Source organism: Hylobates moloch, unplaced genomic scaffold (assembly GCF_009828535.3).
Source record: "Hylobates moloch isolate HMO894 unplaced genomic scaffold, HMol_V3 SCAFFOLD_19, whole genome shotgun sequence".
NCBI classification, from domain to species: domain Eukaryota; kingdom Metazoa; phylum Chordata; class Mammalia; order Primates; family Hylobatidae; genus Hylobates; species Hylobates moloch.
The window spans coordinates 23,242,038-23,256,250 of NW_026652294.1; the positions used below are offsets into that span (position 1 = coordinate 23,242,038).

General features: G+C 49.7%; 1 protein-coding gene across 5 annotated transcripts in view; it reads left to right on the plus strand.

Annotated features, from left to right (window-relative positions):
• The window catches only part of SEPTIN3 (septin 3), a 28,493-nt gene extending 14,675 nt beyond the window's left edge, over window positions 1-13,818 (plus strand). For 3 of the 5 annotated variants that reach the window (XM_032138298.2, XM_032138294.2, XM_032138297.2), the window contains exons 3-11: window positions 1,235-1,363; window positions 2,457-2,538; window positions 2,869-3,006; window positions 4,785-4,902; window positions 7,064-7,159; window positions 8,158-8,257; window positions 9,794-9,845; window positions 10,125-10,218; window positions 12,508-13,818. In XM_032138298.2, coding sequence (XP_031994189.1) covers window positions 1,235-1,363; window positions 2,457-2,538; window positions 2,869-3,006; window positions 4,785-4,902; window positions 7,064-7,159; window positions 8,158-8,257; window positions 9,794-9,845; window positions 10,125-10,218; window positions 12,508-12,573 — 875 coding nt within the window. In that variant the 3' untranslated portion in view covers window positions 12,574-13,818. The remainder of the gene's footprint in view (window positions 1-1,234; window positions 1,364-2,456; window positions 2,539-2,868; window positions 3,007-4,784; window positions 4,903-7,063; window positions 7,160-8,157; window positions 8,258-9,793; window positions 9,846-10,124; window positions 10,219-12,507) is intronic. The other 2 variants (XM_058431109.1, XM_058431108.1) reach the window with 1 other exon arrangement.
• Window positions 13,819-14,213: the final 395 nt, after the last annotated feature.

Sequence of the window (14,213 nt, forward strand, 5' to 3'; positions counted from 1 at the left end):
GTCTCGAACTCCTGGCCTCAAGTGATTTGCCCGCCTCGGCCTTCCAAAGTGCTGGGATTACAGGCATGAGCCACTGCACCTGGCCTGACCAGTGGTTTTCCCTTTTTTTTTTTTTTTTTGAGATGGAGTCTTGCTCTCTCGCCCAGGCTGGAGCGCAGTGGCGTGATCTCGGCTCACTGCAAGCTCCGCCTCCCAGGTTCATGCCATTCTCCTGCCTCATCCTCCTGAGTAGCTGGGACTACAGGCGCCTGCCACCACGCCCAGCTAATTTTTTGTATTTTTTTTTTTTAGAAGAGACGGTGTTTCACCGTGTTAGCCAGGATGGACTCGATCTCCTCCTGACCTCATGATCCTCCTGTCTCGGCCTCCCCAAGTGCTGGGATTACAGGTGTGAGCCACCGCACCCGGCCTGACCAGTGGTTTTCAAATGCTCTTTAGCTGTGAAACTTTTCCTTGAAATGAAATCTTCTGCAGATATGCATCTGGAAAACAGGTGAAAGGGAGCCATAGCGAAGGAAGTGGATGCAGAGGCCCTGCCTGCCCAGCCTCCTCCTCCTCTCACAGTGCCCTCTGCATATATCTTCACAGGACACTAAGGCTTCTGGGAGCACAATCTAAAAACCGCTACACTAGAATAAAGAGTGGATATAGAGCCAAGATGTTATTTGGGTTCGAGTTCCTGGTCTTGCATGTATTAGTTATGTTGCTCTGCACATATTTTGTTAGAAGAGGATTCATCTCTCTAGGACCATCTCAACTGAGGATAAAGATAGTTCTGCTTCAGGATCCAGAGGGCTGATATAAAGATGAATTTGGCTAACAAATGTGAATGTACAATATGCACTGTGAGGCAGTATCAGGATGAAAAGTCATTCTATTTTTCCTTTTAGTATCATTAAAAAGTGAAAACCTAAGCAAAAAATGGAATCACAACAAAACAGAAAACCACGACACTAGACATATGCAGAGGTTGTCCCTTTTCCCAGTGGTCCTGTGGCTCTGGGAAGGAGAGAATATGGAATCCAAGTGATATTTCCCCAAGGCCCTCTGTGGTAAGGAGGAAGCCATTCCCACCTGCCTGCAATCCCCACTCAGCCTGGCCATCCCCCAGTGACTGGTCAGACAAGGTGTTGGCCTGGATCATGGCTCTAGAATTCTGTAAGCTTATGGGGAAATATTAAGCTCAGGAGGTGGATGCAGAATCTCCCTACCTCCTCCTCCTGCTTTGCTGTAGGCCAGAGTGGACTGGGCAAATCAACGCTGGTCAACACGCTCTTCAAATCTCAAGTGAGCCGCAAGGCCTCCAGCTGGAACCGGGAGGAGAAGATCCCCAAGACAGTGGAGATCAAAGCTATTGGGCATGGTGAGGACCAGGCAGGGACCCCTATGGTCTTTGTTCAGTGAGTGCCTTTGCTGGAAAGGGGAAAGAATGGGGCTTATTGAAGGATAAGACCAATAAAAGGCAACCTTAAGAAAGAACAGACTTGAGCACTGCACTCTGAAGCAAACTGCTTAGACTGCAGGTTCAGGGAAGAGAGAGCAGGGAGCTCGAATGGAAGGAGGTGGGATTTGAGGTGGATGATAAAGTACAGGATTTAGACAGGTAGAAAGAGGTAAGGAGAGGGCAGGTACGGTGGCTCATGCCTATAATCCCAGCACTTCGGGAGGCCAAAGTGGGAGGATCGCTTGAGTCATGGAGTTCGAGACCATCTTGGTCAACACAGTGAAACCCTGTCTGTTTTTTCGTTTGTTTGTTTTTTTTGTTTTTTGAGACGGAGTCTTGCTCTGTCTGTCGCCCAGGCTGGAGTGCAGTGGTGCGATCTCGGCTCACTGCAAGCTCCACCTCGCGGGTTCACGTAATTCTCCTGCCTCAGCCTCCTGAGTAGCTGGGACTACAGGCACCCGCCACCATGCCCGGCTAATTTTTTTGTATTTTTAGTAGAGATGGGGTTTCATTGTGTTAGCCAGGATGGTCTTGATCTCCTGACCTTGTGATCCGCCTGCCTCGGCTTCCCAAACTGCTGGGATAACAGGTGTGAGCCACCGCGCCTGGCCCGAAACCCTGTCTCTTAAAAAAAAATTAGCTGGGTATGAGGGTGCATACCTGTAGTCCTAGCTGTTGGGGAGGCTGAGGCGAGAGCATCACTTGAGCCGGGGAGTTCGAGGCTACAGTGAGCTGTGATCGCACCACTGCACTCTAGCCTGGGTGACAGAGTGAGACCCTGTCTCTTAAAAAAAATAAAAGAAGAAGAAAAAGAAATGAGTAGAGAGGGTATTCCAGATTCCAGGTACAGGGAACAGCATAAGCCATGATATCGAGATGGAGAAGACCCTAAATTTGACTTTTCCAATAACTGATCCTGAAGAGCCCTGGGTCTCCCTAGCTAGCAGGCTGCCAGGTACCTGGGGTCAGCTGTAGGAATGACCTCTCTGGTACATTTTCTTTTCACCCCCAGTGATAGAGGAAGGCGGTGTCAAAATGAAGCTGACCGTCATCGACACCCCAGGCTTTGGAGACCAAATCAACAATGAAAACTGGTATCTGTCTGCCTCTGAGATCTTTGCCCTAAAGACTCTGCTGGGAAGATCCTTACTATGGTGCAGATTCATTCACATTGAGAACCATCTGCACCCTCCATGCTCTGTAGTTCCCGACAGCCCAGGCGAGGGCCCCTGGGGAGCTCCACCCCTGCTAACTAACCATCCAGGAAAGCCATCGGTGCGGGGGCTGAGGGGGAATCCGGCAGCAGGTGTCCTAGGCCCGCCAGGGAATGACATGAATGTAAGGAGATTGCTACCAGATCATGCCTAAGGTGAGCCCTAGGTCTTGTTCTTCTGATGCATCTATCTACTTTCCCTCCCCACCAGCTGGGAGCCCATTGAGAAGTACATCAATGAGCAGTACGAGAAGTTCCTGAAGGAGGAGGTGAACATCGCCAGGAAGAAACGCATCCCTGACACTCGTGTCCACTGTTGCCTTTACTTCATCTCCCCCACGGGACACTCGTATGTACCAACCCTACCCCTATTGCCAGGCCCGGTCTGGTTCCCATCATCTGTGCCCATTCTGGATTGGATGATCCATACGTTGACTCAGCTAGGGAAGGCCAGATGGGCTGGAACATAGTCATGGCCCATGACCTTGGGATTCCCCAGACTTTCCACGAGGAAGTCTGACTTTCTTGCTAGGTTAAAGCTGTCCAACATCAGCCACCAATATCTGCCCACTGGTGTCCCAGCAGCATGGCACAACTGTATCAGCAAAGAGGACTTGGTGAATGTGAGCAGAGGGCACTTCATTTATTCACCAAATACCTGCTTTGGAAAAGAATTGGAGTTGGGGGGAGCAGCAAGAAGGGTGAAATAGGGCAGGGCAGGGCTCCTGGATTGGGGCTGGTGTTTGGAGGGTAGGGACCCAGCTGTAGACATTTAGAAGGTACCAGCCTGGAGTGAGGCATTGTGTGTCCAGAGATGAAGGCCAACCATTGTCATGAAGTACTGTCTGATAGGCAGAATAAGACACACACAAGCGTGTTGGAAACTCTGATTGTGAGTGACAGGTGGGCCCCATGAAGGAAGTGCTGGGAACAGGCAGAGGATGGAGATCCCAGGGGGCAGGCCAGAAACCTTCCTGCAGAGACGGGGGGAGGGGGTCCCATAACATTACTAAGCCCAGCTGCTGGGCCAGAGTTAAGCTCTTCAGAGGATGGCACAAGCAAGGTAGACCCCAAATTTTCTAGGAACCAGGCAGTGGTGGTAGGGGGAGGAGAGAGATGAAATAAGACCCCTGGGCTAGGCCCAGGAACTCAACAGAAGGCTAGTTTTATCCCTTCCTAGGCTTCAACCCCCTGGTCAGAATGAACCATCAGACAGCCTGACTTACTGAGTCCCTGAGATTGCAAAATAGAGCCAAGTTGGGGTCTCAGAGCCTGAGGTAGGATGGGGGCATAGAATGTCAGATTGTGGGAAGGGCAAGGCCTCCAGCTTGGCCCTGCAGGACTAACTCTGGGAGCTAGGAGGAGACCTGTCAAGAAGTAATCTGATAGGCAGAACAAGACATACACACTAGGCACGGTGGCTCTTGCCTATAATCCCAGCAGTTTGGGAAGCTGAGGCAGGAAGATTGCTTGAGTCCAGGAGTTCAAGACCAGCCTGGGCAACATGGTAAAACACTGTCTCTACACAAAATTTAAAAATTAGCCAGACATGGTGGTGTGCAACTGTGGTCCCAGCTCCTCTGGAGGCTGAGGTGTGAGGATTGCTTGAGCCCTGGAGGTCAAGGCTGCAGTGAGCCAATGACCATATCACTGCACTCTAGCCTGGGTGACAAAGTGAGACCCTGTCTCAAAAAAAAAAAAAAAAAAAAAAAAAAAGACACACACAGTGTTGTTTTTTTGGTTGTTGTTTATTTTTTGTTTTTGAGACAGACAAAAAAGGAAAAAAGACACACATGCACAAGGACATATGAGTAGAGAAAATAGCCTACAGATGCTCCCAGGAGAAAGAAATCCCTGAGTCAGAAAAGATGTCATGAAGCGGTGGTTTGAAGGGGGCTTAAAGAGAGGCAGGATCTGCATGGGGACTGAAGCAGAGAAAGGCAGGTGTTGAGGCTGCTCTGCAGACGGCAAGGCAGTGGGGCTGTGTCGGAGGGGAGAGGTAGCAGCCTCTTGGCCTCAGCCAGATGCCCAGCCCAGTCCTCTTCTGTGGGTGTCCTGGAGTGGTGGCGGTGGCCGAGTTGGGGAGGGCAAGGTGGCTCTGATGATCCTGCCTTTTCTGTGCCCCAGCTTGCGACCTCTGGATCTCGAGTTCATGAAACACCTCAGCAAGGTTGTGAACATCATCCCCGTCATTGCTAAGGCTGACACCATGACCCTGGAGGAGAAGTCTGAATTCAAGCAAAGGGTGAGAAGGCCCCCTGTCTTCTTTTCCCGTTCCCATCCCCTCCTTTCTTTCTGCTGGGTTCAGGCCATCTCCTAGCCCTCATCATTCTGCCTTCACCCCCACCCTCAACCTTCCCCCAATTCTCCACCCCAGCCCCCTTCTTAACCATTCAAGAGGCTGAGGTTGGTGGTATCTGGGGACTATGATGAAGAAAAGATGGTGCAGCTCCGGGCTGCCTTCTTCCCGCCCTCCAAACCTACCTGTGAAGACCACTGAATACATGTATCACTGTGAACATAAGAAATCACTCCTCAAACATTAGCCTAATTGAAGGACTAGACTAATTAGTGAGTCAACTGGCCACTAGTCCTCACTGGTATCTTTTTTTTTTTCTGGAGTCTCTCTCTGTCGCCCAGGCTGGAGTGCAGTGGCGTGATCTCGGCTCACTGCAAGCTCCGCCTTCTGGGTTCACGCCATTCTCCTGCCTCAGCCTCCTGAGTAGCTGGGACTACAGGCACCTGCCACCACGCCTGGCTAATTTTGTTTTTTTTTTCTTTTTAGTAGAGATGGGGTTTCACCGTGTTAGCCAGGATGGTCTCGGCTAGTGTCGATCTCCTGACCTCGTGATATACCCACCTCGGCCTCCCAAAGTGCTAGGATTACAGGTGTGAGCCACTGTGCCCAGCCCTCACTGGCATGTTCTATAAGCTCAGCCCTGTGCTGGATGTACAGGGTTGGGGAGGGGGGATTTGAGAGAAATGAAAAGACAATTGCTGCCTTTAAGAAACTTACAATCCGGTTGGGCGCAGTGGCTCACGCCTGCAGTCCCAGCACTTTGGGAGGCAGAGGCGGGCGAATCACGAGGTCAGGAGATCGAGACCATCCTGGCTAACACGGTGAAACCCAGTCTCTACTAAAAACACACAAAAATTAGCTGGGCGTGGTGGCGGGTGCCTGTACTCCCAGCTACTCGGGCGGCTGAGGCAGGAGAATGGTGTGAACCCAGGAGGTGGCGCTTGCAGTGGGCTGAGATCGTGCCACTGCACTCCAGCCTGGGAGACAAAGCGACACTCCGTCCCCCCACCCAAAAAAAAAGAAATGAGCCGGGCACGGTGGCTCACGCCTGTAATCCCAGCACTTTGGGAGGCTGAGGCGGGTGGATCATGAGGTCAGGAGATCAAGACCACAGTGAAACCCCGTCTCTACTAAAAATACAAAAAAAAATTAGCTGGGCGCAGTGGCAGGCGTCTGTAGTCCCAGCTACTCGGGAGGCTGAGGCAGGATAATGGTGTGAACCCGGGAGGTGGAGCTTGCAGTGAGCCGAGATCGCGCCACTGCACTCCAGCCTGGGGGACAGGGCGAGACTCTGTCTCAAAAAAAAAAAAAAAAAAAACTTACAATTGGCTGGGGGCGGTGGCTCACGCCTGTAATCCCAGCACTTTGGGAGGCCAAGGGAGGTGGATCATCTAAGGTCAGGAGTTTGAGACCAGCCTGGCCAACATGGTGAAACCCCATTTCTACTAAAAATACAAAAATTAGCTGGGCATGGCATATGCCTGTAATCCCAGCTATTAGGGAGGCTGAAGCAGGAGAATCACTGGAACCCGGGAGGTGGAGGTTGTAGTGAGCCAAGATCGCACCACTGTACTCCAGCCTGGGCGACAGAGCAAGACTCTGTCTCAAACAAACAAACAAACAAAGAAAACTTACAATCAAATAGAACAATGAAGAGGTCCTGGATGGTTTCCTGGAGAAGGCAAGACTTAAGTCAACCTTGAAAGAGGGCAAACAGTCTCGGAGTAGGGGGAGCCTCACCTTTCTTCCTTCCAATCAGGAATATAACATGCAGGGGTCTGAGCACTCCCCAGTGGGCTCAGCTGTGCTGCTTGTGTAAATCCCAGTCTCGCAGACCCCGAGATGAGCAAGCTGGTTGTGAGGCGCCTGGGACCTGAAGTTGCACCTCCTGGCCTCTTCCTCCCCTCAGGCTAGGTTGTAATTGTATAGCTGGGGCTTGCATTTATTCACCATCTTCCTGCTGCTCAGGGTCTCAGAGTTCAGAGATGACTGGATTATCCAAGGCTGGATTTGGCTCTCTGACCTCAGCTCATGCACACAGGTGCACACACCCCTCTTTTCCATTACTCTGACACTTGACTACCTTGTTTCTTCTCTTCGCCTCTAGGTTCGCAAGGAGCTTGAAGTAAATGGCATTGAATTCTACCCCCAGAAGGAATTTGATGAGGATTTGGAGGATAAGACGGAGAATGACAAAATCAGGGTGGGTGCCTGGGGCACTGCTGCTCCACTGATGCCCCCTTGGGACCTCTGGGATGTGTATTGTGCACGTCCTCTGTCTTTTCCCTTTCTGTACTCCCCCCAACCTTGCCTGACCCAGACCAGAAGTGACATAGGGGGATGGGGAGGGGTATGGCTCTGGACTGTGAACCCACAGAAGGGCTCCCTGTACCCAGAAAGCCTTCTATCCCCAGACCACACAAAAAAGCCTCCTTTTCCCCCACAAGGTCTGGCAAAAACAGTATGTGGGGTGATGGGAGGGGCAGCAGGCAGAAAGAGCATCAGGCTGGGGTCCAGGAGGATCTATGCTGTGGTCAGACCCTGCCTTAGTTTCCCCTCTATGAAATGCAGGGGTTAGACTAAGTGAGTGGCTTATAGGCTTCCTCCCCTAGAATAACTTAAAAAAATTAAATTGGCTGGGCGTGGTGGCTCATGCCTGTATCCCAGCACTTTGGGAGGCCTAGGTGGGAGAATCGCTTGAGCCCAGGAGTTCACGACCAGCCTGGGCAACATGGCAAAAACTTATCTCTACAAAAACTGCAAAAATTAGCCAGGCATGGTGGTGCATGCCTGTAATGCCAGCTACTCAGGAGGCTGAGGCAGGAGAATTGCTTGAACCCAGGAGGTGGAGGTTGCAGTGAGTTGAAATCATGCCATTGCACTCCAGCCTGGGCAACAAGAGCGAAACTCTGTCTCAAAAAAGAAAGTACAAAGCGCTCTGCAGCTGAAGGAGAGCTGATTCCTGAGGTTAACCAGTGAGGCAGTGGTACAATTGGGACTAGACCCGGGACTCTTGAATCTCAGTCGGGTGCTCTTTTCATGAGACTGAGCCTTGCCCTTGCTATCAGTAGTATCTCTGAATGAGCATCAGAAGTGTGTGGTTCAAGGCTAGAGGACCATATGCCGTCCTGCTCCTGAATGTCCAGGTTGTTGGAGGATGACGGTGCACATGTGTCTGGTTTGTGTTTCTGCCCCATACAGCAGGAGAGCATGCCTTTTGCTGTGGTGGGAAGTGACAAGGAGTATCAAGTGAATGGCAAGAGGGTCCTCGGCCGAAAAACTCCATGGGGGATCATCGAAGGTAATTCACTGCATCTTCTGGAAGAACTGGTTGCTGATCAGTTATTCAGTCACCATTTATTAAGCATCTATAGATCAAGGCACTGTCTCAGGACATATGAAATGAATGCCAGCCAGATTCTGCCCATAAGGAGCTTACAGTCTCATTGAAAGGCGATGCTTACAGGCAGGAGTAACGAGACACTGATTTAGCACCTGACTGGGTGGCACTGACTTGGCGTATCAAAGGAGTTCAGAACACGGAGAGATTAGTAAAGCCTGGAAAAACTGGAGAAAGGTTTTCATAGGAAGGGGGATGTGATCTGACAAACTGCCGGAGGTTGTTCAGGTGTTGCCATTTCCATTTTATTATGAATGGATGTGATCTTGGGCGGGTCTTGATGATTCTGAAAGTGGTCAAAGAATCACTTTAATGATTTCATTCAATATGCTAACCCTATGAAGGGAGGAGAGTGGGTGCTCCTGTTCTCAGAGTATAAGCTACCGAAGCACCGGAAACTCAGGTTAAAAGCCTTGTCCAAAGTCACATAACTTGTTAGTGGTGAAACTTGATTTCAGACTCAGATTTTTTTTTTTTTTTTTTTTTTGAGACGGAGTCTTACTCTGTCATCCAGGCTGGAGTGCAGTGGCGCAATCTCAGCTCACTGCAACCTCTGCCTCCCAGGTTCAAGTAATTCTTCTGCCTTAGCCTCCCAAGTATCTGGGACTACAGGTACGGACCCTGATTTTTGTATTTTTTATTTAGCCCAAAAAATTAGCCCAGCTAATTTTTGTATTTTTCGTAGAGATGGAGTTTTGTCATCTTGATCAGGCTGGTCTTGAACTCCTGACCTCAGGTGATCCATCTGCCTTGGCCTCCCAAACTTCTGGGATTACAGGTGTGAACCACCATGCCTGGCGATTTTATTTTTATTTTTAATAGAGGTGGGGTCTCACTATGTTACCCAGGCTGATCTCAAATTCCTGGGCTCAAGTAATCCTCCTACCTTGACCTCCCAAAGTGCTGGGATTACAGGCATGAGCCACGGCGCCCGGCCCCATGTCTTAATCCTCATTCTGTTCCAACAGTGCTTGGCCAGTGATTTGCAAATACTAGGTATTCAATATATGTTGAATTGGATTTTTCATGTAGTGCATGACCTTTTTAAAACGGCTCAATATTATTTTCTCTGTGTTACTTCCAATCGGATTATAAGCTTCTGAAGAATAGGAAGTGTATCTTAGGCCTTGGCCAGTTTCTCAGACTTAGTATTAGTTTTCTCTTCTATAAAATGGTAAAAATTATAGTCCCTCTTGGCTATTATTCCACAGCATCTAGAAGGATGTTGTGCCCATTTGTAGCTGCTTAATAAATATTTGTTCAATGAATCAAATCCAGTACACCCAAGTGAGCAAATCTCTGGAAGGGTTACAAAAAATAACCTGTCCCATAGCTTTCTCCTAAATGCCTCTGTGACCCAAACAGAAGTTCACCTCCTGGGTGTTGCTGTATTAATGAACTGACTACCTGTTTTGCTTTGTTTTGTTTTGTTCATAGTGGAAAACCTCAACCACTGTGAGTTTGCCCTGCTTCGAGACTTTGTCATCAGGTAAGATGTCTCCCCTCCAGCTGTCCAGATAGCAGGTTGAATTATTTGGGGTCAGGGTCTATCTGTTCAGATTCACCTCCTGCATCTCCAGGTCTCTCTGACAGAGCTTTCTGCCCCAGTTCCAGCTCCTGTTGCAAAATGGAAGTGGCTGTAGAAGAATCCTTAGCTCCTGAGAGTGGGTCTCATTCACTGGGTCCAGTCCCTCGAAGTGATGTGTGTCACCGCCTCCTCTTCCTGCCCCTAATTGCAGCCCTCTTCTTCTCACCCTGTGTCCTCTAGGACCCACCTCCAGGACCTCAAGGAAGTGACACACAACATCCACTATGAGACTTACAGGGCCAAGCGGCTCAATGACAATGGAGGCCTCCCTCCGGTGAGCGTGGACACAGAGGAAAGCCACGACAGTAACCCATGACGACCACTTCTCTGTGTCATCACACATACCCACTTCACACACACACATCCCAAATACCACCACCAACCACCTTCTTCCTCTCAACTCTGTCCCACAGGCCTGTCTGGTATTTGTGGAGCATCTTGTCTGTGTGTGTGTGTGTGTGTGTGTGTGTGTGTGTGTGTGTGTGTGTTGTGTGTGTGTGTGTGTGTGTGTGTGTGTGTGTGTGTGTGTGTGTTGTGTGTGTGTGACAGAGGGAGCGAGAGAGCCTGTGTGTGGTTTGTGTTGTGTGTGTGTGACAGAGAGGGAGCGAGAGAGCCTGTGTGTGTGCATGCAGGGGTGAGGTATTTTCACTGCCCTCCCTGGAGAGTCCCTTGTAAATTTGGCTCCTCCATGCCTGTCCATTATCTGTCTCCTTTCCTTGTGTCCCAAAACAAAGCTGTTTGCCTCACTCAGGAGATCTGGGAGAGGTTTCATTTAAAAATGTTGGGAGCAGGTGAGCCACAGGCAACTCTTCTCTCGGAACCTGCACACAAACTGGGGCTCTAGAGATTCTCCAAGGACAGATGGCAGTGGAGCTAGACCTGAGTAGGAGGCAGGGAGTTCAGGACAACCCTCCCTGTAAGTTGGGGGTGGTCTGGGGGTAAGGCTGGCGCTTCCTGGGAAAAGGAAGTCCATGAGAAGGCAGAGAAGTAGGCCAGAGCTGGGTTCTTGCAGAAAGCATCAGTGCCTACAAGTGGAGCTCCACCCTTCAGTCTGTGTCGTGTTCAGTGTCACCAAGCTACCACCTGTCACCAGAGCCTACTGCTGCTCTCCACTCAACTGGCCTCTGCTGCCAGGCCAGTGCCTGTCTCTGCTTCCGACTTTGTCTTCTTTCTCCCTTTCCCTCCTTCCCTCATACATTGCTTTCTCTCCCTCTCCTGCCTGTCTCTGACATCTCTCACTTCCTTTTAGATGAATCTACTTTAGGTTCATTCCTATATTTAGCATTTATGCCCAGTCTACTTCCAGAAATGACTTTAGGTTGCCTTCACATAAAATCACAAAAGTACAGGACAGTACAAACTGAGATTGCCAGAGAAATTTGGGCCAAAGAAAGGAATAGGAAAGAAAGTTTCTGTAGTCAAGCACCGGAACAGGCCCTGAGCTCACAGGCAGCCAACGTAAAGAGGGAAACAGTTCCCAGTGTCCAGTTAAAGGAAGCACACATGCTAGTCATGTGAGACAACCTTTTATGGGGACATCAGGTTCTAGAACTAATTCTAAAGAAGTATCAGAAACAATATACATTATTTGTCTTTCTTAGTAATTTGGCTTCAAAGACAAATTTTTGACCACACCTCCCTTTTTCTCTGTCAGACTTCTCTCCCTTCTAAGCAGGCTTCTCTGTTGCTCCATTTGCCTCATACATACTTGACCTCCCTTTTCTATTCCCCATCACTTTTGTGCTGAAGCTAATTACATTTATGTCTGTCTTTCTCTACTTTTCCCTAATTCCCTCTCCTCCTGACTCCTGTAGACATTCCCAATGATACCCACCCTCATACATTTAGGCTTTTCTTGCCTTTCCCTGAAGCCCTGTATTTATTAATGCATATATTTCCCCTGCTTGTTGTACAAGTAAGTTACTCTTTTCCTTTAATCTGTAAGATTCATGAAATTCGGGGCCGGGGAAACAGCTTAGCCTTAGGGAAGGGAAAACACCAAGTGAAACTGTTTACAATAACCTCATACAACCTCCTGTCCCATCTCCTGGTTCAGCGTAGGTGTTTCACTGGTCCTCTATGATTCCCAGCACTTATAATCCCAGTCTTTTATCACTCAGGTGCTAGGAAAAAAACATAGACTCAAGACCCAAGATTCAGTGGACCAGGAGAAAGCTGGGCAGGGGGGTGATCAGGTCACCAGTGACCCCAAACCTATGGTCTCGGTCTTTCCTGGAGGCTGCCAACCCAGCTCTCATCCTCCCTTGTTCACAGTTACAGGGTAGGCACCTGTCAGGATAGAACAGCAGCAGCACTACAGCCCAGAGGTTATACATTTCAACAGAACAGGGATGCTTGGCTGCTGTAGAAGCAGTCCTGCATGGAGACCTTGGATCAGCAGGGGAAGATCTATGGGCATGGGAGGTGGGCATTGGAAAGGCTGAGTAGGAATGGTGCCTGGCACCCCTGAACCATGATCTCAGCCTCCCTGGAGAAGGTATTTTATATGTCTGCTGCCAGCTGCTGGTCTCCACACCCTCAACCGTTCTCAACCCTCCTGCAGGGAGAAGGCCTCCTGGGCACTGTCCTTCCACCTGTGCCAGCCACCCCCTGCCCCACTGCTGAATGAAGGCCATTTCAAGCGCTGCTTCTCCCTCCATTCCTCTCAGCTGTAATTGCTGCAGGGCCAAGCCGTTTTTAGTGCTGTGCTAGTCCAGCTCACCACCACAGCCCCTCTCAGCCCTCAGTAGGTGGGAGGTGCCAGCTGCCTCTTTAGGACAGTTGCATCCTCCATTTATCCAAACCACTCCTCTCCTCCCAGTGGAGTGGGGTTCTGCCATCACTGCCCTACTGCATCATCTGTGTCAGCCGGTCCTAGCCCATCTGCAGGGTGAAAGAACTCATCAAGAGCTCCTTCTGCCCTTGTAAGCCCATCCCAGCTACTTGTAACCATCTCTAAGGGCAATGGCATTGCTCCCTACCCATTCATCTGCATGAGCTACTCTTGGCTTCCTTAAAGGATCAAGAAAGCAATTTTTCTGCTTACTAGATTCATTGAGATCAGCTGTGTGAGCCCCAAAGTGGGACAAGGGTGTCTCCTTCATTACTTACAGGTATTCATGAGGGTGGGTCAGATGCTGGGGAGCAAGGGCTAGGATCACTTTTTAAAAAATCACCACTTGTGGCTGGCCCAGAGTGCGGTTGTACATCCTCCCCACCTCATAACGCAGCCACTGAGGAAGAGTGGTTTTCCTAAGAAGACATTGCTGGAATTGACTTTCTTCTGTCCAAACAAGCAAAAACTAAACACACACACAAACCCCCAGAAACCCACAATACGTACACGCTAAGGAAAAACTAGCACCCTTCTGTCCACTCAGCAATAAGAGGGATCTCTTCCCACCTACCCTACCTACTCCTACCCCCAACCCCCTTCCCCATTAATGTGAGTAATGAATTAGCCTGACCACAGGTGGTCACTGTAGGCTAATGGAAAATACCCAAGGGAGGGCAAAGCCCCCCATCAGATGCATGAATGTTTGCGAATGTTGACTGCCACTGCCCCACACACTGTGTCTTTATAGAATTCCCCTTTGCCCACCCTCTCCCTGTCTCCACCTGGACACAACTTGCTCAAAGGCTGGTGACTTGTGGGCCATTCATCTACAACCAAGTCCTGATGGAGCAAGAGGCCCACGCCTAGGGGATGCAAGAACAACCCATTTCTTAAATGTTACCAGTCCCAGCCAATCTTATGGTGACATTACAGTTAAATTTCCCAATTGAAAACAAGCAAACAGACACTCAAACTGGTCCTGTAATTGTTGCTAGACTTTATGTGTTGTACAACTAAACATTGCTGTTTGAACAGTAACTGCCTGGCCTGTCTTATTTGTGCTTCTTGACCAAATAAGCCATTATGTCATCTCACCCATGTGTGGAGGGTGAGACTCTCTTGGTAAGAAATAGCCACAGATACTAGAGATGAAACACTTTGTGAGGTCAGTTCATCTTCAGTTGGCGTGAGGTCGGGCCTCAGTCATTATTTTCTAGTGTTTCATATCCAAAGTGAGTAATGGATGGGAGGTTGAGGTGGGAAGATGGCTTGAGCATGGGAGGTTGGAGGTGCAGTGAGCTGAGATCATTCCTGACAGGACCAACCCAAGTCCATACCTAAAGGCAGGGGGCTAAGGGGGCAGGTGAGGTCGGGAGGCCACTCACCTATCACCTCTTCGCGCTCCGAGCCAATTCTCAGGGCCCGCCCCTTTC